Raw genomic sequence first — 27,498 nt, forward strand, 5'->3', positions numbered from 1 at the left:
TCTTCCCCTCAAGGCTGTTGCTCTACCCCTAGAGTCACAGCATTACTTCCAGTTTTTTCTAGTGGTAAGAGTCTCACAGTCTTTATAGCCCAGGCTGGCTTTGAACCGCGATCCTCAGGTTTTAGCCTTCTGAATAGTTAGGATTACAGGTGTGAGCCCAGCTCCTTTCTGTTTTCGTTGTTGTTGTTTGTTTGTTTGATTTTGTTTTTGAGAAAGGGCAGTACTGGAATTTGACCTTAGGACCTAGGCTTGCCACTTGAGCTATGTCTCCAGCACCTGTTCTACCTCTTAAGTCTCTTATGACTCCAGTGTGCTTCAGTTCCTGAACACCCCCATCGGGGCGCAAAGAAGACTGGAAATCTCTATACCTCTGCTCATCCTTTATTCAGCATATGAGCTACAGAAAGTGCCTGGTTTGCTGGGGAAACACACAGGCTTTGGAGCCAGACCTGCCTGGTGCTGCAGCTTCTTAGTTATGTGACCTTGGGGAATTCCCCTCACCTCCTGAGGCGGGGCCACAAATGTATATCTCTTCCAGTTATTTTGAGAATTCTATCTGGTCACATGTGTAAAGGTCCTGATTCAAAATAGATCTCAAGTGGCAACTGTTATCATTGCAGGTTTGGGTGGGTATGTCTGGAAGCATGATCACCTTTTGTCACGTTTCAATGAGAAGATAGATTTAAATAGTTGACTCTTAGACATTTTAGAGCATAACCTATCTAGAGAGTAGAGACGTGTGTGTGTGTGTGTGTGTGTATGTGTGTATGTATGTATTTATCTTTTTTTTTTTTTTTTTTTTTTGCTAGTCCTGGGATTGAGCTCAGGGCCTGAGCACTTAGACTTTCTCAAGGCTAGAGCTCTACCACTTGAGCCTCATCACCACTTCTGGCTTTTTTCTATGTATGTGGTACCAAGGAATTGAACCCAGGTCTTCGTGCATGCTAGGCAAGCACTTTAACCACTAGGCCAAACTCCCAGCCCATGTATTTATCTTGAGTAACTCAATCGTTCTGGCAGTTTTTGTTTTTTTTTTTCAAAAAATTATCTAAGTAGTTGTACAAAAGAGCTATCATTCAACAAAGCAATTGATGAATATAATAAATCTGGTTCATTGTAGACAAGAGTCCCATGGGGACCTTGCTGCTTGCGCTGGCTTTGAACTACCATCCTCAGATTTCAGTCTCCTGAGTAGCTAGGATTACAGGTGGGCATCTGGCTCAATTTTCTTATATTGAGTTGTATAAGTGTATTCTCACCTCCACCTTGCTATCATTTTGATTATATTATTATTTTTCCCAGTTAATTTTTCTCTTACAGTACAAAGGAAAGCTCCTTTCCAATTCATGTGTTCAGTAGTAAAGGTAGAGTCTGTGTTATTGACAGTTGTACAACCTTAAAATCAGAAAGGCAGGTCAGTGGCCGTTTCTATAACTAGGGCAAGCCTGTGGATTAGCCTAGACTACAGCTCCTCACCCCTGGGTCAGTTGGCATTGTTCTCTTAATTTGGACAGTGCCAGGTTCTCGTGGCTATGCACCTGGTACTGCCAGTGACAAGGGGAAGCGCAGCTGTTGTCAAAGTGTGTTCAGAATCCCTCAGCGTGCTGCTTGTTCAAATGTGTGTATGTTTCTGGGCCACTCCAGTCTTCATTCACATCTCCAGGGTGCTGCTGATAATAATAACACTGATTTCACACACTATAAAGTTTGAACACAATGCTGTAAGCTGTGATATTGGGGGAGTGGTGTGAAAGAAGGAAAATATAGGGGGGAATCCATTTCCTTAAGTGAGCTGCAACGTCCATGAAGGGAAAACTTCTTTTTCTAGTAAAATGGACAAAATAACCTGACTTAAGTATATAAAATATCCTTCTAAGGGAAAAGATGAGCATTGAAGAAAAAAAAGAAAAAGAGGATTTCTCAGGGCCAAAATGAAAAGGAAAACATGAGAATAATACTCAACACCCAAAGCTGAGGGAGAGAGAGCTGTGTTCCACCTTCCTTTAATGAAACAAGGTACAAAGTTTGAGTTTTTACAGTTGTGAAGTCAGAGATAACATTTGGCTGATTGGAGATCTGAACTGAAACTGCATCTGCTTGTGAAGGCAGGGCTATGAAAGGGCTCACCCTAAATACAAAATACACAAGGGCCAGGCATGTGTGATGTCCCACGCTTCGGGCTCCCAGCTACTGCCAGCATAATGGCTCTACCAGATGGAGGTTTATTTCTTTATGTGATAACTTTCCCTATCTCCACAGTCTAGCTCTAGGGTGATGTACTCGGTATCTGAAGATGGTTCACCCTGATAGCCACTTTCCCATTTTTCTCCTTGAAGTCCATATCCAGAAGTAGCATGTATTCCTTCTGTGTAGTTCTCACCAGCCTGATCTCTGTCACATGTTATATGCGGCTTCAAAGGAAGTTGGGAAATGTCTTTATTCCAAACAATTGTGTGATGTGCTGTGGGTATTCGCTTTATGAGCAAGAAAAAGAGAACACATCATGGGGAACAGCCAGCTGTCGTAAGTCTAGAATAATAAGAATTTAAGGGTTTTTTTTTTTAAGTATGTAGTGAGACTGTCTGAAAACCAATCTTTAACAAGAAAATGTCAGAAATACACATACAGTACATTTAAGTTTATGTGACTTTTTTCAGTGTGTGGACTTGAGCCTCAGGCTTTGCACATGCTAGCAAGTTCTGTCCCACTGAAGTACACTCCTCCTCCCCACCCCAGCCCGTGTGTAATTAAAAGAAAAAACTATAAAAACAGCATTTCCTGTTGTTTAGAAGTATCCATTGTTTCTTACTCCAGCTCCACAATTGTGTATTTTGAAATTTATAAATGAGTCTATGATTTCAAGTGAACCAAAGTTCTTCTGCTAGAGCACATTTAAAAACCTTGTCTTCAAGGGGCTGGGTATGTTCGACTGGTAGATCAAACCAACCTAGCAAACACAAGGTCCTGAGTTGAGAATTTAGGACCTCCACTGAAAAAAACAGAAGAAGAAGAAGAAGAAGAAGAAGAAAAAAAAAAACATTATCTTTTATTACAACAGCATTAGAACCATGTAGAATCCAGCACATTTCGCTCATGTGAAACTTAGGCAAGAGAGCTGGCTTTAAACTGTGATCCTCAGATCTCAGCCTCCTGAGTAGCTAGGATCACAGGTGTGAGCCACCAGCACCCAGCCTGAGATAACTTCTTGATCTCTGCCTTTGTTAGGAAATTTTCACTGTGTGAGTATTCCTTAAAAGCTGACATACGGGGGGGGGGGGGGGGGGGAGGGAAATGGGTACCAAGACATGTGAAAGGGTATCAATGTATGTGAATTAATGCACCTTCTATCTGGCAAATATCATGTAACCCTTTTACTAATTACAATAAAAAAATAAAAAAAAAAGCTGACATACAGTAAGGTCTTATAAGACAACACGTTAGGCTCAAAGTTGGCAGTCTCTGGCTTAAAGCCATTCTTTCTGTATGTAGGTGAGTTCTAAGTGGGATGATGTAAACCAGGAAACTGAAGAGAAGGTGAAAGGAGGCTTTGTTGCTAATGATGCTGGGACAAGTGAATGTCATACTGTCTTGGTAAACTGGTTTCTCTTGTCCTGAGTGCAACTTTCATATCAGGAAACACCAGTGAACAACTTTTAGGTACACTGCTGTTCTAGGTCATGTGCATGTGTGCTATATGGGCATCTTGTGTAACCTTAACAACCCTAGGAGGTGAGGGCTATTATTTCTCTAATGGAAGAGGTTCAGGAATTTGTGCAGAGTCACACTGCAGAGGAATCAGCCAGGCTTCAGAGCCTCGGCTCTTTCCTATATCCTTCTGTCCAATGAGTGCCAAGCAGAGAGAGGTAAGAATGTTAACTCCCCTACCCCAGCCTCCTCTCCACTTTTTTAATGGGGCTGAGGATGGAACACAGGCCTTGCACATTCTACGCATGTGTTCTGCTACTGAGCTACCTCGCCAGCCCTTAGGGCTTTTGAGACAGCTTCTTGCTTTGTAGCTCAGGCCAAACTCGTGATCCTCTACTTTGATTGCTGGGATTACAGGTGTGGATTCCTGTGTGGGGCTTGACTCTTCTTCCCAAAGGAACATTTGAAACCCAGGATGATGTAGTTCTTAGCTCCACCTGCTGCTTGACCCAGCAGGATTGTACTAGGGTGCTGGAGATTGCCCTGTGCTCTTGCTGATATGGGGCTGATATTTCACAGCTTCTCTGCCTGTAGCAAGGAGCCACTCACAAGGAGGTGGAATATCAGATTGATGCCAAGGGCATTTCATCAGGTAGCTGATAGTTTATGAGTGTCAACTTTCATCGGGGTGAAAGTGGATTGTCAGCCGCCTAAACGTGACACCTCCTTGGCTGGCATGTTACTCCAGACCCACGCACTTACAGGACAGCTAAGGACATGATCCTAGGGAACTTTCTGAGAGGAGGAACAGAACACATGGGTAGGCCACCTGTAGTGCCAGCTCTCAGAGCTCCATGAACAGCTCTTTATGCAAGAAGAAAGAAAGGTCTACTCAAGTGAGAAAAGCAGATGCTGGAATTAAGAAAAACCTATTTGATTCTGGCACTGGTTGCTCACACCTGTAATCCTAGCTATTCAACAGACTTAGATCTGAGAAATGGGGTTCAAAACCACAGCTTGGCTTCCAGTTTTCTGGTGGATAATTGGAGATAAGAGTCTCATGGACTTTCCTGCCTGGACTAGCTCTGAACCATGATTTTCAGATCTCAGCCTCCTACATAGCTGGATTATAGGCATGAGCCATTAGTGCCTGGCCCAGGGCTTTTTTTAAATACAGGGGTGAGAGATGTTTAGTAGCATGCTTAAAACCTTAGGTTCACTTTGATTCCTGACACTAAAAAGTATACCTCAGTCTTTTTTTTCTTTTGTCCTCCTCCTCCTCCTCCTCCTTCTTCTTTTTTTTTTTTTATTTTTTTTTATTTTGCCAGTCCTGGGGCATGAACTCAGGGCCTGGGCACCGTCCTTAGATACATTTTGCTCAAGGTAAGCACTCTGCCGCTTGAGCCACAGCACCACTTCCAGATTTTTGTGTGTATGTGGTAGTGAGGAATCAAACCCAGGTCTTCGTGCATGCTAGGCAAACATTCTACCACTAGGCCAAACTCCCAGCCTACTTCAATCTTTTCTTCTATTTCTTTAAATTAAATAAGGTGCTAGGGAGGTATTCTGGGTGGACGGTACAGGGTACAGGTAGGCTGGTAGTGAAGAAGGCCCCTGCGGGCATGTGGGAGAGCAGTGACATGGGCTTGCCCGTGACTCAGTGCAGAGAAGCAAGTGACCCTGAAAGCAAGGTGGAGGTAAGATTGCTCAGGCAGAAAGCAAGTGACTCCTGCTTCCCTTCCCTGCCATCCTACGAAAGGACAGAAGGCCTGGACTTGAATTCATCAGCATGAGGGACAGCAGCAATGGCTCTGCACTTTCTCATAAACCCAGGTTTGGAGAGATGAGAATCACCATGAGAATCTTTTTCCGTGATGCCCTGGAGCCACTTGGGTTGAGCAGTGGAATCCTGGCTTTAGTGCATTGTCTGACCCTTTGCTCCATGGCGCAGCTGGGTCATGGTACCTATATCTTTACTTCTCTCTCTGGCTGAGCAGATGCAGGAGCTGGAGCAGAGGCTGCTGGAGGCAGAGCAGAGAGCAGAAAATGCGGAGACCCAGGTAACAGGGAGTCTGGGGATGGGAGGTTGACAAGGAGTGGAGGGGGGAGCTGGTGTTCTCATGGATATGTGGGATACACTTATTACTCTCAGGAACTCCTCACAGAGACCAGAAAATCCATCTGTTGTATGTAGGGCCTGAACAGATATACAAGTATATAAGGTATAAAGAGCTTTCTGTGGCAAAGAAGGCATATCTGGGTAGGTTTGGTTTAGCTATGGGGTGTATTAGTCCAAATAGGCCATGCTATGCTATAGGACCAAATTAAGTCTGCAGTCCAGTGATTTATAACATTTAGTTCCATTGAAGGATTCAACAGTGAGTTCACTTCCACAGTCAGTCATGGATCCATGATGAATAAGACTCTCCTGTCTTTTAGTTGGAGCCTGTAGGACACCTAGCCTTACTAATTGTCATGGCAACAGGATTTTTTTTTCCGTTGGTCTTGGGGCTTGGACTCTGGGCCTGGGCGCTTCTGCTCAAGGATACTGAACTACGCCTTGAGCCACACCACCACTTTTGGTTTTCTAGAAGTCAGTTGGAGATAAGAGTCTCACCTTCCCTCTCTCTCTCTTTTCTTTTTTTTGCCAGTCATGGGCCTTGAACTCAGGGCTTGGGTACTGCCCTTGGGCACTTTGCTCAAGGCTAGCGCTCTGCCACTTGAGCCACAGCACCACTTCTGGCTTTTTCTGTGTATGTGGTACCAAGGAATTGAGCCTAGGGCTTTGTGCATGCTAGGCAAGCACTCTATCACTAGGCTACCCTCCCAGTCCCGAGTCTCATGTTTTTTAGTGCCCAGGCTGGCTTTGAACCTAGATTCTCAGATCTCAGCCTGCTGAGTAGCTAGGATTGCAGGCGTGAAGTCACCGCCCCAGCTGGATTTTTTTTCCTTTCACTAGTTTATTTTATTTTATTTATTTTTAAACCAGTCCTGGGCCTTGAGCTCAGGCTTCAGCATTGTCCTTGGGCTTTCTCAAAGCTAGAGCTCCACCACTTGAGTCACAGCACCACTTCCAGCTTTTTTCTGTCTATGTGGTACCCAGGAATTGAACCTGGGTCTTTTTTTTTTTTTTTTCGGTACTGGGGATCGAACCCAGGACGTTGCACTTGTTAGGCAAGCACTTTGCCACTGAACTATATCCCAGCCCCGAACCTGGGTCTTAATGTATGCTAGGCAAGCACTCCACCACTAGGCCAAACTCCAGGCTCCCTTTCAGTAGCTTTTAAATATTTCAGCCCAATCTATCGAGCTCAAGTGGGCTAGGAACGAGGATTAGTGGTAGAGTGCTTGCCTAGCATACATGAACCCTGAGTTTGATTCCTCAGTATCACATACACAGGAAAAGCTGGAAGTGCTCAAGTGGTAGAGAGCTAGCCTTGAACAAAAGAAGTTCAGAAACACTGCACAGGCCTTGAGTTCAACTGGCAAAATAAAAATAAAAAAGAATAAACAACCAGGGATGTGTTGCGGTGACTCAAAATGATAGAGCACTAGCCTTGTGCCAAAGAGCTCAGAGACAGTGCCCAGGCCTCGAGTTCAAGCCCCACATCTGACAAAATATAGAATAAAAAATGTTAAACTGGGCGCTGCTGGCTTATGACTGTAATCTTAGCTATTCCAATCTGAGGACTGATTTAAAGCCAGCACGGGCAGGGAAGTGTGTGACTCTATCTACAACCAGAAAATTAGAAGTGGCACTGTGGCTCAAATGGCAGACAATATTAATGTTAAAAATGGCTTGATGAGGGCCGGGAGTTTGGCTTAGTGGTAGAGTGCTTGCCTAGCATGCACGAAGACCCGGGTTTGATTCCTCGGTACCACATGCATAGAAAAATGCCGGAAGTGGTGCTGAGGCTCAAGTGGTACAGCTCTAGCCTTGAGAAAGTTCAACGACAGTGCTCAGGCCCTGAGCTCAAGCCCAAGACTGGCAAAAAAAAAAAAAAAAAATGGCTTGATGAGACAGGTGCCAGGTGCTGGTGGCTCACGCCTGTAATCTTAGCTACTTAGGACACTGAGATCTGAGGATTGCGATTCAAAGCCAGCCCGGGCACTAAAGTCTGTGAGACTCTTTATCTCCAATTAACCACCAGAAAACCGGAAGTAACACTGTGGCTCGAGGGCAGTAACCTTGAGCTGAAGAGCTGAGGGACAATGCCCAGGCCCAGAGTTCAAGTCCCATGGCTTGATAATGATATTTATGCTAAAAATGACTTAGGATGCTGGAGTATCACATAGGAATGAGGAAGCCATCTTGGAAGGAACTCAGCAAGGAAAAGGGCGTGCCATTGGCCAAAATTCTGGCAGGCAAGCACACTCAGCAGTTAAGCTGTTACCTATTTATCCTTTGTGCAGCAGCCCTTCTGTTCAGATTGGCCGAGCTCAAGTTCACAATGGCTCATGATTGGCTAGTTTGAAGAAAATGGGATGTATCCAATAGTTTTAAAATAATTATAAAGTGCCCATTAAAAGACACAGATAAGAGTAACTGTGCTTAAGCAATCTCTAAACAAACTCACACCCTGTACTACTTGAACAATCTAGGGTGTGTCTTAATTCCTCTTCAGAATATACTCACACCCTCTTCTGCTTTGTTGAACAATCTCAGGTGTGTCTTAATTCCTCTTTCCCTTTGGAACAACCAGTTAAGACAAAACCTTACATTTCAAAAATTCTTCCTTATCTTAAAGCATTTCCTCCTTCCTTTTCTTTACTTGCTGATATTGCCTTGGAATAATCAACAAGAGCTAAACCAGCAGGCCAAAGCAGGAACTTTTTGTGCCAGTCCGGGGGCTTGAACTCAGGCCCTGGGCACTGTCCCTGAGCTGCTTTTGCTCAAGGCTAGCACTCTACCACTTGAATTACAACACCACTTCCAGCTTTGTTTATGTGGTACAGTACGGAGAAATTGAACCCAGGGCTTCATGCATGCTAGGCAAACGCTCTATCACTGAGCCACATTCCCAGCCCCCAATGCAGGAAATTTTAAGCAATCCACTTTGACAGAAAAGATGGATTTTTCTCACATTAGTATTAACAAAGTAATGATTAATAGTTAGCTTATCATAATACTATTTGATGATACTGAGGTTTGAACTGAGTCTCATGCTTCCTAGGCCAGGTGCACTGGAGCTCTGCCTCCAGCCCAAAATATCCACAAGGAGTTTTTTTTTGTTGTTTTAATTCCTTCATTTGCCTAGATAAATGCTTACTTGATTAATTGGCCCAGATTGCCCTCGGTTAGGGCTCTGCCTAGAAGTCACAGTATGGAGCCTCTGGAGCCTCTGTGTATTACTGCACATACCTTGTAAGTGATGAGAGACCTCTCCATACTTTTCAGGTGGGTGTGATGGAAGAAAAAGTGAAACTGTCCAATCTAAAGAATGTGGACTCCACAGGTAGCCTGCACTGCAAGTACCAAGAACTGCTGAAAGCCACGCAAGGCAAAGATGAGCTCATCCGCCAGCTGGAGGCACAACTGGAGAAACAGGTAGGGCTTGATGTGTACTGCTGAGCATCAGTCCCCTTTCAGCATCTGCACCAGTTCATCCCAGCTATTCAAGCCTCCTGCCTGAGCCCTGAAATGATGCGGAACTCACTGCCACCGGAGCCTTCTTTCATATGGGGTCTTGATTAATGGAGGCCTTTTTCCCTCACATCTGTTCACTAGAAGCCAGACAAGGGCTATAGGGCTAAGGGACCTTGGAGGAAGGCTGATCTGGGTCTGAATCCTACCTTTATCTCCTTTCTGACCGGGCACATTTGTTTCAGTGGCTGCTTATTTTACCCATCTGTACAATGGAGGTTATAAAAGCTTTATTGATTTCCAGGGGGAGACTTAATAGATCATTTGGGTATAATATTAGGTATGTGATTGGTGCTTTGCACGGAGAACTTTCTCTGTGCTGGCCTTGTGACCTGCCAGCCTGTGCTGTTTGATACTTGACTATGGTGTGACCAGAACAGCAAGCCTGGAAGGTCTGCCTTGGTCAGCTGGTTGGCCAAACTTTCTCAATGAACCTGAACAGAGATGAATATTGCCCCCTCCTGGTCATTGAGACTTGCCTTCCTGAGTGTATCAGAACCTAGGAAAAGCCACTGCCAAGCACTGTAACTTGCAGAGAAAGAACTTCTGGAACATCCCCAGCCTGAGAGTCTTGCTGCTGTTGTAGAGCTGGCTTGATGCCTATGCCTTAGGCATACACTGTTCACTTTCATTTCTTCTTCAGAGTAGCTCAGCAAAGAGGATGCCTCGTCTCTCATTATAGACGCACCCAGAGGAGTTAGCTTTCTCCACTGATGTCTCACAGCAAATAAGCATCATGGGTAGGATTGAAGCCCCTATTTCATTTTAGCCCAGGCCACTAGGATGGGATTGCATGCTAGGCAATTGCTGTACCACTGAGCTACATTCCAGCCCTTGTTTTAATATTTTTTTTGTTAAATATATGCCAATTTAGCCTTTGGCTTTTTTTTTTAACTGTAACTGTGGTACCTGCTTATACTAAAAATAAGCCAAGAGAGTCTAAAAGGACAAAGATTTTCCCACTGTCTCCTAGGCTTCATTTCCACCCCTCACTGCTAATATTTGCTGAACATCAAAGCACAGCATTTTAGTTTGATTTCTCTAGTCGTGTCATGTTTTTAACTAACGCCATTTTGGCAGAGCCATAGGCTCTTTCCAGTTTAGAGTTGTCTATTGTATGTTTCTCAGGTAATATTGCAGCATAGGATTGCTGAGCAGCAACTTTATTCATTCAAGGGTACACATTGAAAAATGTTGGCAGATTCCCCTGTCTATTCCCTCAAAGGCTTTGTGCATTTTGTATGTGGGGACTCACTCCCAACAGTCTTGATAATTTAGGGTAGTATCAAACCTTAAAGTTGTATTAGGCTGTTAGAGGAAAATGGTATCTTGTTTATATCTGTATGTTTAAAATTATGGTTGAGGTGGTTCAGCTTTTCTTGAGTATCTTTTCCTGTTGATTGCTTATATCCTTTACCTATGGATATTTCAAATTGATATTGAAATACCCCTTTGGCTAGAAGTGTGGCTTAGTAGTAGAGTGCCTGCCTAGCATACATGAAGCCCTGGGTTTAATTCCTCAGTACTATGTGAATAGTGAAAGCCAGAAGTGGCGCTGTGGCTCAACTGGTAGAGTGCTAGCCTTCAGCAAGAAAAGCTCAGGGACAGGGCCCAGGTCCTGAGTTCAAGCTCCAGGACTGGAAAAAAAGAAAAAGAAAACGAAATATCCCTTTGCATGTGTGTGGTTTGCCTTGTGCATTCTTCTCTAGTTGGATTTTGGGGGGTGAGGTAGAGAGTGTCTCTGGGGTTTGACCTCTCAAGGCGTTGTGCTTACTAGACAAGTGCCTTACCACTTGAATCATGCCCCAGTTTTTTGTTTTGTTGTGATGCTTTTGACACAGAATCGGGCTTGTGTAGCTCAGGCTTTTCTTGAACTCAGCTCCTCCTGCTTTGGTCTCCTGAGTGCTAGGATCGTAGATGTGTGCCTCTATTTCACCTGCAGCAATATTTTAGAAAGTACTATTTAATTCATACTAGAATGTTTCCCCACACTGGGCCACCCCCATCCAGTCATTTGATGCTTCTTGTCCTGGCTTTGCACCTCTAATTACTCACCCTTTTAGGGACTGCTGTAATTAACCAAAGCCTTCTCTTCTTGCAGAAGCAGATGAGGGCTGAGGAAGCAAAAATTGTTCAAGAGAAAGCTGCAAAGATCAAGGAGTGGGTGACACTGAAGTTAGCAGAGGTGAGTCCAGGCTCAGCCTGCGGGTCCTGTGCAGGGAAGGGGGGTGTTGTTGGGTGGCCCCTGTTCTTGCCCTCATCTGTACTGGGGCCTTCCTTTGTTATGTTACTGTTTTGTTCTTCACTGGATTTACTTTCTTATTCTTTTTGTCTTGATCAGTTTCCTTGAGTTCCAGACTAAATTTGGCGCTGGATTTGAGTAAAATATACATAAAAATCTACCATTGCAACTATTGTTATTTTTCCTATTTTGGCTGGCTTTGAACTGCAGTCCTCAAATTTTAGCTTTCTGAGTAGTTAAGATTTCAATCATGAGCCAAAATGTCCAGTCTATAAACTTTGGTTGTTGGTGGTGGTTGTCGGGCTTGAATTCTGGCCTGGGTGGACTGGGCACTGTTCTTGAGCTCTTCAGCTCAAGGCTATCACTCTGCCACTTGAGCCATAGAGCCACTTCCAGTTTTCTAATTGGAGATAAGAGTCTCACAGGCTGGTTTTGGACCTGGCTTCCAAACTTTAAGTGTACAGTTCCGTCAGTGGTGCTAAATGCACACACAGTGTTAGACAACTATTAAACTATTTTCATAGCTTCGGGTTTTTTTTTATTAAAAGTTTTTATTAACACTGAGTTTTTACATCGTATTTCAGATGAAATGTTCTACAAACAAGTATTCAAGAAAAAAATCTATATGCACTCACTGGCAAAAAAATTTAAGAACATAATTACAGTTAAGCTGAGTCTTTGTATGTCATAGATACGTATTATCTATATATCAATATATGCCTATAGAATATATATCCTATCATAGACTTACATGTCTATATAGATATTTTTCATAGAGTCTTATCATCGAAAAAGAAACTGTCTACCCAATGCTGACTCATCATTTTGTCCCCCATTTCAGCTCCAGGTAGCCCCTGTTCCTTCCTACAGGCTGCAGGAAGACAATGGCTCGTTTTGCCTCCCCACCCCTTCTTTAAATACTATTTCCCGTCACTGGATAGACTTCGAGTTCTTAGGGATAGAACTAACGATTTACCTCCATTTTCCCACAGCTCCATTGGGCCCTTGCTAAATGATGCTCAGTAAAAATATGCTAGATTAGCTGGTCGTCAATGACTTATGCCTGTAATCCTAGCTACTCAGCAGGCTGAGACCTGAGGATCATGGTTCAAAGCCAGCCAGGGAAGGAAAGTCCCTGACTCTTATCTGCAGTTACTACTGAAAAGCCAGAAGTGGAACTGTGGATCAAGTGGTAGATTACTAACCTGGAGCACAAATGCTCAGAGACAGTGCCCAGGTCCCAAGTTCAAGCCCCAGTACCAGTGCATGTATATTCACACACACACACACACACACACACACACACACACACACACACACACACAAAAAGTGTACCCATAACAGCTGCTATGAAGACCGGTCTCATAGGCATTATGTAAAGAGAAAGAAGCCAGACTTAGAGAAGCATATTTTGTGTAATTCTGCTTACATAAAGTCCAAAAGTGGGCACAACTAAACTAATACGTAACAATGTACAGCTGAGAGGTAAGACCCTGGAAATAAGGAAGTGAGTCTGGCAAACTGAAAGGACTGATTACCTTTAGTGAGGCGGGAAGGACATGTGATTATAAAGGGCGAGTCAGCAAGTTGTCTGGGCGCTGGCAAGCTGTTGGCTATCTCAGCCTGGGTGGTGGTTGTGGAAGTAGTAATTTCAGAGTTGTTCTTTAAGCCATTGGTTGATATGGGATGCAGTTTTCTGTATACATGTTACAATTCACAATTTTCCAAAAAATATTCAAAGTAATGAGGTATCCAAATCATGGGATGCATGCGCGCGCGCGCGCGCACACACACACACACACACAAAACATTAAAAAATAATTAACTAGAAAAGTAAGTGCAGAGACTGCCAAATGGAATTCTGTGCCAACCAATGCCAGCTGGAACAAGAAGAAGATGCAATCAGGATTTCCAGGAAGGTTAGCGCTGGATAGATGAGGTGAGGGTACCCAAATGTTATTTGTTAAAGGTTTTTGGTGTTTAGGCTTGTTTTGAGTTAGGTACCTGAACATGCAGGGACAGGTTACTTTAAACCTACTTTTTTGTTGTTGTTTGCTTTTTTTTTTTGCCAATCCTGGGTCTTGAAATCAGAGCCCAGGCACTGTGTCTGAGCTTTTTTTGCTCAAAGCTAGCACTCTACCATTTGAACCACAGCTCTATTTCCAGCTTTTTTTTTTTTTATGGTTAATTGGAGATTAGAGTTTTAGGGGCTTTCCTGCTCAGGCTGGCCTCAAACCATCACCCTCAGACCTCAAGCCTTTTGAGTAGCTAGGATTTACAAGCATGAGCTACTGGTACCAGGCTATTTGTTTGCCTGTGATATTGGTTAGAGTATTCTGCCACTGAGTTCAATTGTCAGCCCTTAAACCTTCATTTTCTTTTTGTCCAGCTTGAGCTGGAGAATCAGCGCCTCAAGAGCTGTAATCAGCACCTCCGGGAGCAGGTGGGAGTGCTTCAGGATGATCTAGAAGGTGAGTGGGCCACATACTCTTGTGCACAACAGGGGTGGAGCTGAATGGAGTATCCATAATGGATGCCTGTGTTTTCCTCTATTGCAGCTCTTCGGATGGTTCCTTCAGGAAAGCTGCTGGCGGCCCCCAAGGGAAATGCAGAACAGGATTCTGTTCCTTCAGGGCCAGGAGCCCACTCTGTGGGGCAGGACATTGTTCCCCAGGCCCAGGATTTAAAGGCAACTGTGCCTGCACCTTCTGGAGCCCTGCAGAGCAAGGACCCTGTGTCTGAAAGCAGCAACCCTGAGGATTCTCACTCCAGCATGGCCCAATCTGGGGAAGTAGTAGAAAGGGAGACCCTTCCACTTCATCTGGGAAGAGAGGCCTCTCCCAGCCAACTGTGCACGAAGCCTGGCACCTCCAGACTCGGTTCAGCTTTCTGGAGGGAGGATCTGGTCACTGCTCAAGGAGGGACACTCCCTGGCACCAAGATCTCTGCCAGGGAAGGAGGCCCTGGCAGTAGCCTGACCCTGCCAAAGGTCCGGGCTCCTAGCACCCCTCGAGACAGCATCCAGGTGGCCAAAAGACACCACAGCCAGCCCCAGGTGGGCCCTGGACATTTTGACCAGGTGGTGAGCATCAAGATCGGGAACCTGTCAGCTGTCCACCCCTCTAGGCTTTCCAAGCTGGAGTCCCGAGCAAGGCTCCAGGAAGAACCAGAGAAGATGGAGATGGAGGAGCCACCTTCAGCAGGGAAGGAGAAAGAAAGAGAGATCTTGAAGAATGCTGGAGCTGAGCTAGAAGAAGGGGGGCTGAAGAACAAACCACCCACACCCCCCCTGCACCGGTTTCCATCCTGGGTAAGAGGTGACTCGACAACTGGGCTGGAGGCAGAGCCACAGTTAGGTGTGCAGTTCCTTGATAACATGCATGTAGTGAGCATGAGATGAGATTGGCAACCTGGCTTTGGGTTTGGGAGGCCTGTACCATGGAACCCACCCAGTCCACCTGCTGAGAAGGTACAGAGCCAGAGCGTGTCAGTGGTGGCTGGCTGTTACATCCTAAATGCTTACCAAGTACCACCCACCAAGCGGAGTACTTTAGGACATTTTCTTGTATGTGTGGGGAACACAAGTTCCAAGATCATGTCAGTGAGATTGAATTGTGAACTCTGTGACCGTGAACAAGAAACTGTGCCTCTGTACCTCAGTTTCCCAGTCTGTAAAATGGGGGTCCTAGTGACTGTTGGGTTGTTAGGATGATGAAATAGGTTAGTGGCAAACTGTAGATGGTATGTAAGGTGCTGGAATGCGTGTGTGTGTGTGATGTGATACAATGATCTGAGGTCTGGGAGGCTGCTTCGTAGTGAGGGATATGGGAGGAGGTAGCTTTCAGATGGACAGGTCATGAACGCAGTACATACTGTGAGATGGACAGGTCAAAAACACAGTACATGCTGTGAGATGGGCACAGGTCATGAACACAGTACATGCTGTGAGTTGGGCAGGTCGTGAACACAGTACGTGCTGTGAGATGGACAGGTCGTGAACACAGTACATGCTGCGAGATGGACAGGTCGTGAACACAGTACATGCTGCGAGATGGACAGGTCGTGAACACAGTACATGCTGTGAGATGGGCAGGTCGTGAACACAGTACATGCTGTGAGATGGACAGGTCATGACCACAGTACGTGCTGTGAGATGGGCACAGGTCACTGTTTTCTCTACTTCTGTGTCTGATATTCTCTGTGATTTAAAAACAAAACAAACTTGTCTATTATGCATGAAGCCCTGGGTTTGATTCCTGTATACTACATATATAGAAACAGCCAGAAGTGGTACTGTGGCTCAAGTGATAGAGCACAGAGAGGCCCTGAGTTCAAGCCCCAGGACTGGCCCCTCCCCACAAAAGCTACGAGATGGGTATGTTTTAACGTTGCATAGGCCGGTGGTGAGGGTGCTGGGAGGATTCAAAGGGCTTCACACAGAACTGGATATGTGATAAAGACCCTCAGCCATGTAGGGAATTAGGTGCTGGTGACACAGCTTAACCACTGTAGAAGTTAGTTGCTTCTAGTCCAGGTCCTGCTGCCTTGAAGCCCAGCTCCAGTGCCCTTGCTGTGGAGTCTCCTGGAGGCATGACCACATCAGATGGCATATTCTCTTTCTCTCTGTCTCTTTTTCTCTGTCTCTTTGTCTCTGTCTCTGTCTCTCTGTCTCTCTCTCTCTCATTTCTCCCTCTGTACACTGTTCCTGGGCCTTGAACTCTGGACCTAGGTACTGTCCCTAAGCTTTTTTTGCTCAAGGCTAGTGCTCTACCAATTGAGCCACAGCTTTACTTCTGCCTTTTTTGGTGATAAATTGGAGATAAGAGTCTCAGGGATTTTTTTTTCCAGGCTAGCTCTAAACCTTGATCCTCAGATCTCAGTCTCCTGAGTATCTCAGATTGAATGCATGAGTCACCAATGCCTGCCTCCAGTGGCGTTCTCTTACTCTGCAGATTAAATGCAGCCATGTGATGATGCAGAACCTCAGGGGACATGGAGTTCTCTCTCCTGGCAGCAGAGGGACTTGGGCATCTATGATAAGATTGCCTCCCCACAACTTGGCTTGGGTGACCCCTAGCTTCAGCAGCATCTTCCAGGGACTCCTTTTGAGGTGTTGGTGCAGGGAGACTCCAAGCCCAGGCTCATGAGCGGCACCGTGGTGGGGCCTGCTGGACCTCTACGAGACCTTCTGTAAGGCTGGAGACTGGAATGTGAAGCTGGGTTGGAAGGAAGATGAGAGCCATCCTTCAAGCCCTGCTCCTTGTGTTCTTGTCATATTCTGGAGCTGTAAGGCGAGCATTCGGACAAGAGTTGTAGCAGAAAGGGGCTCAGTGTCTGTTACTCAAAGAAGTAATGCTTCTATCTGCCATTTTGCCCAAATATAGTCATCCACTGTGATGGCATAGTGTGTGTGTGTGTGTGTGTGTGTGTGTGTGTGTGTGTGTGTGTGTGTGTGTGTGTGAAGAGTTGAGAGGCTACACAGATAAAATGCTTCAGCCAGGCCTGCTGTTAGGGTAGCTGCAGTCGCAGCCCCTCAAGAGGCTGAGATGGGAGCTCACTTGGCCTAGTAATGCTATGGGCAACATAATGAGACATTGTTTCCAAAAAAAAATCAACCAATCAAAACTTTCTTCACAAAGCACCGTCTGTGTGGTGCAGGAGCTCTGCCCTAAGGGTGGGAGTGTAATGTCTTTCCATGTCAGCTGGCACCTCGGTACCCCAATAGTCAGTCAGTGTGCTTTAAGGAGAATTGGTCCTTGTTTTTAACTCTCTTTGTAATCCCCTACTGAGGGAACTAAAGATACTGCCACTCATCCAAGGCCCCTAGAGAAGATCACTCCTGTTCAACAGGAGTGTTAGGGAGCCAGTAAGCCGGAAAAGCCAGGCTCTTGATCAGGCAGGAACATAGCTGGACAGTAACCATCTGGGAAATGCATAGAAGGATATTTCTCAACCTGGGAAGTGAGGGATATTCTGACTGATACAGCCTCTTTTCTCTTAATCCTAGAAATAACCTTGCATGGTAGGTATTAGATACCCTTTTGTCAAACAGTGCTGTCTTTTGTTTAACCTCAGTCCTTCAAGCTTGAGTTTCATCTATTTTCTTTGTGGAGTTAGAAGCTTGGCCTTCATTGAATTCCCTGACCACTACTGGCAGAAATAATCTGTTCTATGTGTATACCCCATGGATGGGTCGGCCCTGCATAGTAAGCAGCCTCCTCTACCCTCGTCCCTGCCCTCTTGTCCTGCCCTTTATCTGGTTATCTCCACCTCGGATCTCAGTGCTATGGGCATCCCCTGTGAGAGTCTCACCTGAATATGTAATCCCACTACCTTCCAGCCCTGTCTCCCAGTCTGTCTGGCCCCCAGCTGCCTTCCTGGGCCAGCCTGGCTGACCTTGTCAGCCTTGTGACTCAGCAGTCACCTGAGTGAGCCTTTGTTTTCCCTGTTGGGCCAGAAGAGCAGACCAATCTGCAACAGTCAGATGAAGTCTGTGGTTAAAGCTCCCTAGCCCTGGGGGGCATTTTTCAGACCCCAGGGGCACACTTTTGCTCTGGCATTCTCTGAAGAAGTAGCTTTTGCCTGGGGCTTGAAATCAGGGTCTGGGCACTGTCCCTTGGGCTTTCTCTACCACTTGAGCCACAGCACCACTTCCAGCTTTTTCTGTGTATGTGGTATTGAGGAATCAAACCCAGGGCTTTGTGCATGCTAGGCAAGTACTCTACCACTAAGCTACACTCCCAGCCCCAAAGACTAATCTTGATGTAATATTTTTAGTATGAAAAGACAGTGTAAAGCCAGGTGCAGTGGCTCATGCCTGTAATCTTAGCTACTCAGGAGGCTGAGATCTGAGGATCATGATTCAAAAAGCCAGCCCAGGGATTACAAACAATACCAAGCCGACAGGCTCTTATCTCCAATTAATTGCTAGAAACCTGGAAATGGGGCTATAGTTCAAGGGTAGGGCAGTAGCCTTGAGCTGAAGAGTTCTGGGACAGCACCCAGGCCCAGGGGTAGGGCGGTAGCCTTGAGCCAAGGGCTCCGGGACAGCACCCAGGTCAATGGAGTTCAAGCTTCATTACCCCCCCCCCCCAAAAAAAAGTGTAATCCAGGCACTGGTGGCTTACCCCTATAATCCTAGCTACTCAGGAGGCTGAGATCTGAGGATCTCAGTTTGAAGTTTGAAGCCAGCCTGGGCTGGAAAGTCCATGAGACTCTTATCTCCCATAAACTACTCCCAAAAAACTGGAAGTGGAGCTATAGCTCACTTGTACAGTGCTAGCCTTGAGCAAAAAGCAGCTCAGGGACAGCTTCCAGGCCCTAAGTTCAAGCCCCAGGAATGGTGCACACATAAAAAAAGCAGTGTGTCTTAGTTTCCAAATAGCTTATAAAAGAACACACACCACGGGCCGGGAGTTTGGCCTAGTGGTTAAAGTGCTTGCCTAGCATGCACGAAGACCCGGGTTCGATTCCTTGGTACCACATACATACAAAAGAAAAGCCGGAAGTGGTGCTGAGGCTCAAGTGGTAGAGCTCTAGCCTTGAGAAAACCCAAGGACAGTGTTCAGGCCCTGAGCTCAAGCCCAGGACTGGCAAAAAAAAAAAAAAAAAAAAGAACACACACCACACACCTCACTTGTGACTCCTCACTTCATTCTCAGCACTCCCAACTTTAAGAATAGGGTCAGGGGTCTCTAAGATGGGAAAGATTCTTTTTTTTTTTGCCAGTCCTGGGCTTGGGCTCACAGCCTGAGCACTGTCCCTGGATTTTTCTCAAGGCTAGGGCTCTACCACTTGAGCCACAGCACCACTTCTGGCTTTTTGCTACGTAAGTGGTACCGAGGAATCGAACCCGGGTCTTCATGCATGCTAGGCAAGCACTTTAACCACTAGGCCAAACTCCCGGCCCAGGGAAAGATTCTTTAAAAAAAAAAAAAAAAAAAAAAGTTATTGACTCATCGACCTCCTTGTCCCAAGGGAAAGACTGAAGGCTACAGAGGGACTGGATTATGCGCCAGGTGTCACTACTTTAGTTATTTCATTTGAATTCACAGCAGCTACTGAAAGGTCAGTTTTATTTGTAGCACTGAGAAAAATCATACAAGAAATGAAGGAATTTGCCTGAAGTCTCGTAGCCAGTAACTAGTCTTCCTGGGCCCAGCCCTAGGTCCTGACCTCCTCTCATTCCAGGAGAGCCGGATCTATGCAGTGGCCACATCAGGCATGCAGCTGTCAGATGTGTCTCCTCGGAATAATGCTATCTGCTGTGGTGAGTCCAGCAGCCCAGCCACCCAGGGTGGGCCTGCTACCTGTCCCCTTTCCCAGCACGAGCAGTTCAGGTGAAATCATACAGCCAGAGCTGCCTTCTAGCTGCCTTCCTTTCCCAGCCTGCTCATCTTTCTTACTTGGAGGAATCGATTGGGGGATGTAGCTGGTGGCAGACAAGACAGGAACCTCTAGCCTGGCCCTCACCCTTGCATGTGTCCCTTCTGCAGGGCTAGGGCTGTGGGCGGGACGACCCCTAAGTGCTCTGATTCACATGAACCTTGCCCAGTGGCTAAGAGTATTCTACTCACTTTGGCAGAACAACACAGAAGATGGATGTGCATGATGGATATACAAATTCATGAAGCTTTCCTATTTTAGAAAAAAAAAGGTGTTGGTGGCTGCTCTGGATGCTGAGATCTGAGGACTGTGGTTTGAAGCCAGCCCAGGCAGGAAAGTTCCTGTGAGACTCTTATCTCCAGTGAACCACTAAAAGTGGAGCTGTGGCTCAGACCAAAAAGACTAAGGGCCAGCACCTAGGTCCTGAATTTAAGCTCCGTGACTGACAAAAAAAAGTTACCAGTCAGTTACAGTATGCCTACAGTGACAGAAGCCTCTGGGCACCTCAGCAAGAGGAGCACAGTGCAGCCTGGTGGCAGAGAAAGTAGTTAAAGGGCAAGGTTCTGTTGCAGTGGGTCCTTTACTGTGTGGGGATCACGGTCCCCAAATAAAGTCAAGGGTACCAGAAAGGAGGGAGGAATGAGGAAGATTTTGACCTACCTTATCTGCTTCCTGAACTCAGAGCCTGGGCACTGTCCCTGAGCTGCTTCTGCTCAAAGCTCGCACTCTGCTACATGAGCCACAGCACTACTTCTGGCCTATGCTTGGTAGTTTATTGAAAATGAATGGACTTTCTTGCCCAGGCTGGCTTAGGATTATAGATGTGAACCACCAGCACCTGGCTTCCTTACCCTTCCCCCCACCCCCACACCAGTGGGGTAAGCCACCTGAGTCCTTCTTTTCCCTCTCTTACCCTTCAGCTTCCAGTCCTCCTGTCTCGGCTTCCTCTGGACCCTTCTCTGGGCTTGTCTACAAGAATGTCACCGTGCCTGTCTACACAGCACTGAAGGGGGTAAGAAACTGCGGGCCAAGAGGGAAAAACCCATGACCTCAGCACACGGTTGTGAGGGGAATAGGGTGATACAGCACCGCACACAGAGTCCTTATCAAGGAGCTCAGTCTACTGCGTGTCATTCTGGTGATCATTTCTGGCTTTCATTGAAAACATCCTACATGTACCAAAAGCTACTTGGGAGGATAGCAGCTCAAAGTCAACCCAAGCAGATGAGTCTATGGGATTCTCTTATCTCCAGCAAAACCACTAAAAAGCCAGAAGTAGAGCTGTGGCTCAAGTAGTAAAGCAAGAGTCTTGAGCAAAAGAGCTCAGGGACAGCACCCAGGCTCCCAGTTCCAGTTCCCAGACTAGCACAAAAAGCAACAAAAAGTTGAAGCCAGGTGCTGGTTGCTCACACCTATAATCCTAGCTACTTAGGAAACTGAGATATGAGGATCGCAGTTCTAAACCAGCAAACTATAAAGAAAGGCCAGAAGTGGTGCTGTGGCTCACGAGGTAGAATGGTAGCTTTGAGCAGAAGCGGCTCAGGGACAGTGCCTAGGCTCTGAGTTCATGCCCCAGGACTGGGGGAGGGGAAATTGAGCATGAATATGGGCAAAACAAAATTAAACCTATAGTACTCTACCCAATTCCCCATTCTTTCTTTTATCTGTGATACCCCTAGATTCCATAGTGGAGCTCCTTCTAGCAGAATTGTTTACTTATATTTAAATACATACATCCCCCCACACACACATGCATAACTGGAATTGCTATTTTGGAGGGTAGGGGCCAGAGTTTGAATTCCTTAAGTCCTTATGCTTGCTAGGCAGGCACTCTACCACTTGAGCTACACTGTAACCTAATATATGTTTTTCTTATTCTCACACATATACAGATACCCGCATATGCACACAAAGGTATCATGTATGCCTTATTCTGTGTGTTTCAGGTTTTTTGAGCCTCCTCCTTCTCACTTGACTGTACAGTATCCTAGCATAGCTTAACTACCTTAAACCTTCCTTTACTGGGGCCCAGAGTTTGGCCTAGTGGTAGAGTGCTTGCCTTGCATGCACGAAAACCCAGGTTCGATTCCTCGGTACCACATACATAGAAAAAAGCCAGAAGTGGTGCTGAGGCTCAGGTGGTAGAGCTCTAGCCTTGAGAAAGTCCAAAGTGCTCAGATCCTGAGTTCAAGCCCAGGACTGGCAAAAAGAAAACCATAAAAAACAAAAAACCTTCCTTCAATGGCTTGTAATAGGTTTGTGTCCCCCCTTTTTTGGTCTTGGGGGCTTGAACTCAGCCTGGGTGCTGTCCTTGAGCTCTTCAGCTCAAGGCTACCACCCTACCCTGAGCCAAGCCCTACTACCCATTTTCTAGAGGTTAATTGAAGATAAGAGTCTCAGGGCTTTGAACCTTGGTCCTCAGATCTCAGCCTCCTGAGTAGCTAGAATTGCAGGTGTGAGCCACTACACACGGCCTTTGTCCCTTTTTTGAAAATAAATGTTGCAGTGAGTATCATTGTGCATGTACTTGTTGAGGTGGAATTCTGAGTAAGCTATGCAGAAACTGCCAAATTACTTTCTAAAAACAATTGGTGGTCTGGAAATGTAGTTCAGGTAGAGTGACCCTGTCTAATTTTTTTTCCCCTAACAATATACAAACTGCATACATATAAGCCAGATGCCGGTGGTTCACAGTTATGATCCTAGCTACTCAGGAGGCTGAGATCTGAGGATCATGGTTCAAAGCCAGCCCGGACATGAAAGTCTGTGAGACTCTTATCTCCAGTTAACTACCAGAAAACTGGAAGTGATGCTGTGGTTCAAGTGGTAGAGCAATAGCCTTGAGCTGAAGAACTCAGGGACAGAGCCCAGGCCTAGTATTCAAGCCCTACAACCTGCCAAAAAAAAAAAATGCATATATACAAAGTCACTATGGTATCCTTTGTCCCTTTCCCTCTCTAAATACTCTCATCACCTTTGGTGTAATTGGTCTTTTTATGTGTTTGCAAGTTGCATTGTTCTTGTACAAGTTTTTTGTGGTGGGGCTTGAGCTTGGGGCCTGGGTGCTGTCCCCAAGCTTTTTTGCTCACGGCTACTGGGCTACCACTTTGAGCCACAACTCCACATTTCCAGTTTTCTGGCAGTTAATTGGAGATAAGAGTTTCATAGACTTTCCTGTCTCCTGAGTAGCTAGGATTATAGACATGAGCCCCCAGCAGCTGGCTGTCCCCACACAGGTATAAAGCTCCTGTCTCACACCTGGTCCCTGTTATAGTAGTCTGGTCCTCTAGAGGGAGGAAGCAAGGGTCACAGCTGGCAAGGGTGCATCTGGATGGGATTGCTCCTTGAGCACCACAGAAGATTGGTGGCAGGGAGGGGTGCCCAGGGTCCTGCACGGAAAGGTAGGTAGGAACCGCGTACATGGTTTGAGCCAGGTTGTGTGGACCACACCCTGGTTATCTGGGTTGGGGTTTGTTTTGGAGCCTGAGCTGCAGTGGGGAGGGGTCTTGTCTTGCAGAGAGCCACACAGATCAGCAGTGTGCCCTTTGTGGATGAGTCCTCTGGATCTGACGATGACTGCAGCTCTCAGGCCAGTTTCCGGATGTCTGTCCCCTGCTCTGAAGGCAAGAAGACCAGCGGACTCGGGAGCCCTCGGGCCATCAAAAGAGGTACATAGACATTTGCAGAGGAGTCCCCTGGATGATCCCCAGCAATGCCAGATTCAGGGATCCTGGGTGAGCGATGAAGGCCCAGCAGCTCTGGGTAAGGGGGTTGAGAAGTAAAGAAGGGCCTGGGCCTTGATTCCTTTTCCTGTGGCCAGGGGTCTCCATGTCGTCGCTGAGCTCCGAGGGTGACTATGCTATTCCCCCTGACGCCTGCTCCCTGGACAGTGACTACTCGGAGCCTGAGCACAAACTCCAACGCACCTCATCATACTCCACCGATGGGCTGGGCCTGGGCGCGGTGAGCAAGCAGCACAGCGCCATGCCTGGGCAGGATACAGTGGGTATAGGAGGAGCAGAGCTGTGGTAGAGGCTACCTGGGCCCCAACTCTAGTCCAGGCAGCAGTGGAGGGAGGGGATGATGTGGCCAGAGAAGCCTGGAGGATGGGCTGGGGTCCAAGCCCCATGAGAGAGGAAAGAGAGGACCATGAGGGGTTTGTATCCATTGCCAGATTTATATCTCCACACTGTCCCTTGGGTGCTGCTTAGAACTAACACAGCTGAGTTTACGGCACCAGTGCTGTCTCCAGCCTACTTTTGTACTTCAGGGTCTTCTTGGGATCATTTCCCAGTTTACTTTTTTTTTTTTTGCCAGTCCTGGGGCTTGAACTCAGGGCCTGAGCTTTTTCTTCAAGGCTGGTGCTCTTCTGGCTTTTCTCTGTATGTGATACCGAGGAATCAAATCTTGGTCTTCATGCATGCTAGGCAAGCACTCTACCACTAGGCCAAACTCCTGTCCCCGCCCAACTTTTTGGGGGGACAGTCTTGGTGCTTGAACTTGGGACTTGGGTATTGTCCCTGAGGTCTTTTGTTCTAGGCTAGCACTCTACTTTGAACCACAACACCACTTCCAGTTTTCTGGTTGTTAATTGAAGATGACAGTCTTATGGACTTCCCTGACCAGGCTAGCTTTTCACCCATGATCCTTAAATCTCAACTTCCTGAGTAGCTAGGATTACAAGCCTGAGCCACCAGCCTTTGGTTCAATGGATGAGAAGCTTGAGGCTCAGAGACATTCTACCATATGCCAAAGATTGAGTTCAGATCTGCTTCCTTCCTCCTGGCTCCATACCACTCCTCTGCCCTGCCTTCATGTGCCATACTTTGGGGACCTACCATGGTAGCCTAGGCCCACTATTCCCATGAAGATCAAAGCTGCCTGGCTGGAACCTGGCCTTCTTCCTCCTCTCAGCTGGTCTTTGAGGAAGAAGCTGATCTTTCAAAGATCTATCCAAGTTCTGCTTCTTTCTTGACATTCTTGCTGGCCAACCTGTCCCCTGCGGCCCACTCATGGTGGGTGAGGTACTGTCTTCCACAGCCACTGAGGGCCCTTCCATGGCAGGCCTACCACCACATTACATTTAATCCTGTCTGAACCCTCAGCAGAATACTGAGTCCTGAAAACAAGTACTCATAACACAATAGGCTCTCCATCATCTTTTTCCTAAAAGTTGGTGAAGCAGTGGCCCCACTGGGCCATGTTGGCCTGTGTGATGTTTAAGAGTCCCACATGGGGAGCTAAGAGTTTGGCCTAGTGGTTAAAGTGCTTGCCTAGCATGCATGAAGACCCAGGTTCGATTCCTCAGTACCACATACATAGAAAAAAGCCGGAAGTGGTGCTGAGGCTCAAGTGGTAGAGCTCTAGCCTTGAGAAAGTCCAAGGACAGTGCTCAGGCCCTGAGCTCAAGCCCAGGACTGGCAAAAAAAAAAAAAAGGCCCACATGATTTCCCCTTTCTACTATTCCTTCTTCTTATATTCATCCCTCAGGAGTCACTGGAGAAGTCAGGCTACCTGCTGAAAATGGGAAGCCGGGTGAAAACGTGGAAGAGGCGCTGGTTTGTCCTGAGGCAGGGACAGATTCTGTATTACAAGTCCCCGGTGAGATACCCCCTTTCTATTCTGTAATCACAGGAACTCAGCCCTGTAGGAGAGGGACTGGGAGAGGGCATGTGACAAGTGAGCAGAGGGCAAATGTCTGGTGGGTGGAGAGGGGCAGCTTGACTGGATCGGAGGCCCTGAGCCACATAGGACTTGACCACATCCTCACATTTCATGGACTCCCAGTGAAATAAGGCAGTAGCAGTCAAGGCAGCTCTAGGTCAAGTGCCTTGCATTTTTATCTTCCATCAGAAGCCGGTTTCTTCTTATGCCTGGTCCTATTTAAAAAAAAAAAAAAAAGTTCCCAGCCTGTCCTTACTTTGTCTGAATTGTTCTAACAGACAACTCCAGGGCCTCCTCCACTTTCTGACCTTAAGGGATCTTACATGTTTGACAGAGCTGAAGAACTGTCATGTTCTGTCTGTCTGTCTACCATCCATCCATCCATCCATCCATCCATCCATGCGTCTACCAGTGCCATACTGGAGTGAATTCAGAATGGGCACTGTTACTTAGTTTTTGGTGGGTTTGTTGTTTTTCTCAAGGCTAATGTTCTACCATTTAAGCCACGGATCCACTTCTGGGCTTCTTGGTGGCTGATTGGAGATAAGGATCTCATGGCCTTTTCTGCCCTCACCACTTTGAGATATTGACCCTAGGATCTCAGCCTCCTGAGTAGCTAAGATTGTAGGTGTGAGCCCTAATTGTCCTGTTTTAAAGTGGACCAAAAGGTCTTTGTCGTGCAGGAGAGTAGTGATGCTTTGAGAAGCCACAATTCCAAAGCTTTCCTCCATGTTCCTTTACAGAGTGATGTCATCAGGAAACCTCAAGGTCAAGTGGATCTGAACTCCCATTGCCAGATTGTTCGAGGGGAGGGTGCTCAGACTTTCCAGGTGAGCCTGCTCTTAGCTCTCAGACAGATGAGATGAGGTGCTGGTGCTTAGATTGGACTATGGTTGAGACAAAGATGGGCCAAAAATGAATGTTCAGGAAAGGATGTGATCCTACATATGTGTGTGTGAAGAAGGAAGAGGAGACTGAATGTGAGAGGTGGTAAAGGGAGGAAAGAAGGAGGAAATGGGGGGGGGGGTGGATAGGAGAAAGGAAGGCCTAGTAGCTTCAAGGATTTGTGGTACTTCTGAGTCTGATTGCTGCCTCTGGCTCCAATCCCTTGCCCTGGACAGCTCATCTCTGGAAAGAAAACCTTCTACTTGACGGCGGATTCACCCAGCGTGTTGGAAGAGTGGATCCGGGTTCTCCAGAGCCTCTTGAAGATTCAGGCCACTGGGCCTGCAGCCCTGCCACATCGAGGCACCAAGCCCACTGTGAAGGGATGGCTGACCAAGGTATAGGGTAGAAGGAGAGGACCTAGGGGGGAGTGGGGGCCACATAGGAGTGCGGAAGGCTGGTGGGCTCCCTCCTGACCTACAGCACCTTTCTGGACCTCAAACATGTCCCACCATACAAGGTGACAGTGGAGATTCCCTAGAACAGATCAGGCTTGTCAGGACACCAGTTCTCAAGGCAGAAGAGAAGCGAAAGGTTTTTACCTTTTAGGAATCACTTCTACATTGAACCCGTCCCCTCTCAGTATTAGGAGTAGGAACGAGGGACCTGGATGCTATGGGCCTAGCTGCTACTCAGATGCATGTACTGTCCTGCAGACATTTTAGTTAGGGCTCTTCTGATTACAATGAACAGAAAAGTGAAGTTAACAAGGAAGTACATTTATGGGACCGTAATACTATCGGAACCACAAAGCAACTTACATTGTTGCAAGCTCAGTGCTTCTAGGTCCTCTGTCTGTCTCTGTTTCCTTCATTCTGTTCAGAACGCTCTTCTCTGCCTATGTGTGGTTTCTGTGCCCTTATGATAGCTGCCTGAGGACGTCACCTGGCCACGGCACTTACTGATCTTGCAGCCTCCCAGAAGCTGACTCTGCTAGCTAGCAAGTTCTTCACCTGTTGCTGTCCCTTGAGAG

The 27,498-nt window shown here is 46.6% G+C and overlaps 1 protein-coding gene across 1 annotated transcript in view; it reads left to right on the forward strand.

Annotated features, from left to right (window-relative positions):
• Plekhh1 (pleckstrin homology, MyTH4 and FERM domain containing H1) overlaps window positions 1–27,498 on the forward strand; it is a 42,479-nt gene that overhangs the window by 855 nt on the left and 14,126 nt on the right. The window contains exons 2-13 of the mRNA XM_090344334.1: window positions 5,643–5,705; window positions 9,044–9,193; window positions 11,391–11,474; window positions 13,921–14,002; window positions 14,090–14,841; window positions 19,722–19,800; window positions 20,837–20,928; window positions 23,434–23,584; window positions 23,737–23,879; window positions 25,407–25,517; window positions 26,324–26,410; window positions 26,702–26,863. Of these exons, the coding sequence (XP_090200460.1) occupies window positions 5,643–5,705; window positions 9,044–9,193; window positions 11,391–11,474; window positions 13,921–14,002; window positions 14,090–14,841; window positions 19,722–19,800; window positions 20,837–20,928; window positions 23,434–23,584; window positions 23,737–23,879; window positions 25,407–25,517; window positions 26,324–26,410; window positions 26,702–26,863 (1,956 nt within the window). The remainder of the gene's footprint in view (window positions 1–5,642; window positions 5,706–9,043; window positions 9,194–11,390; window positions 11,475–13,920; window positions 14,003–14,089; window positions 14,842–19,721; window positions 19,801–20,836; window positions 20,929–23,433; window positions 23,585–23,736; window positions 23,880–25,406; window positions 25,518–26,323; window positions 26,411–26,701; window positions 26,864–27,498) is intronic.

Source organism: Megascapheus bottae, chromosome 14, assembly GCF_031878675.1.
Source record: "Megascapheus bottae isolate mThoBot1 chromosome 14, mThoBot2.hap1, whole genome shotgun sequence".
NCBI lineage: Eukaryota > Metazoa > Chordata > Mammalia > Rodentia > Geomyidae > Megascapheus > Megascapheus bottae.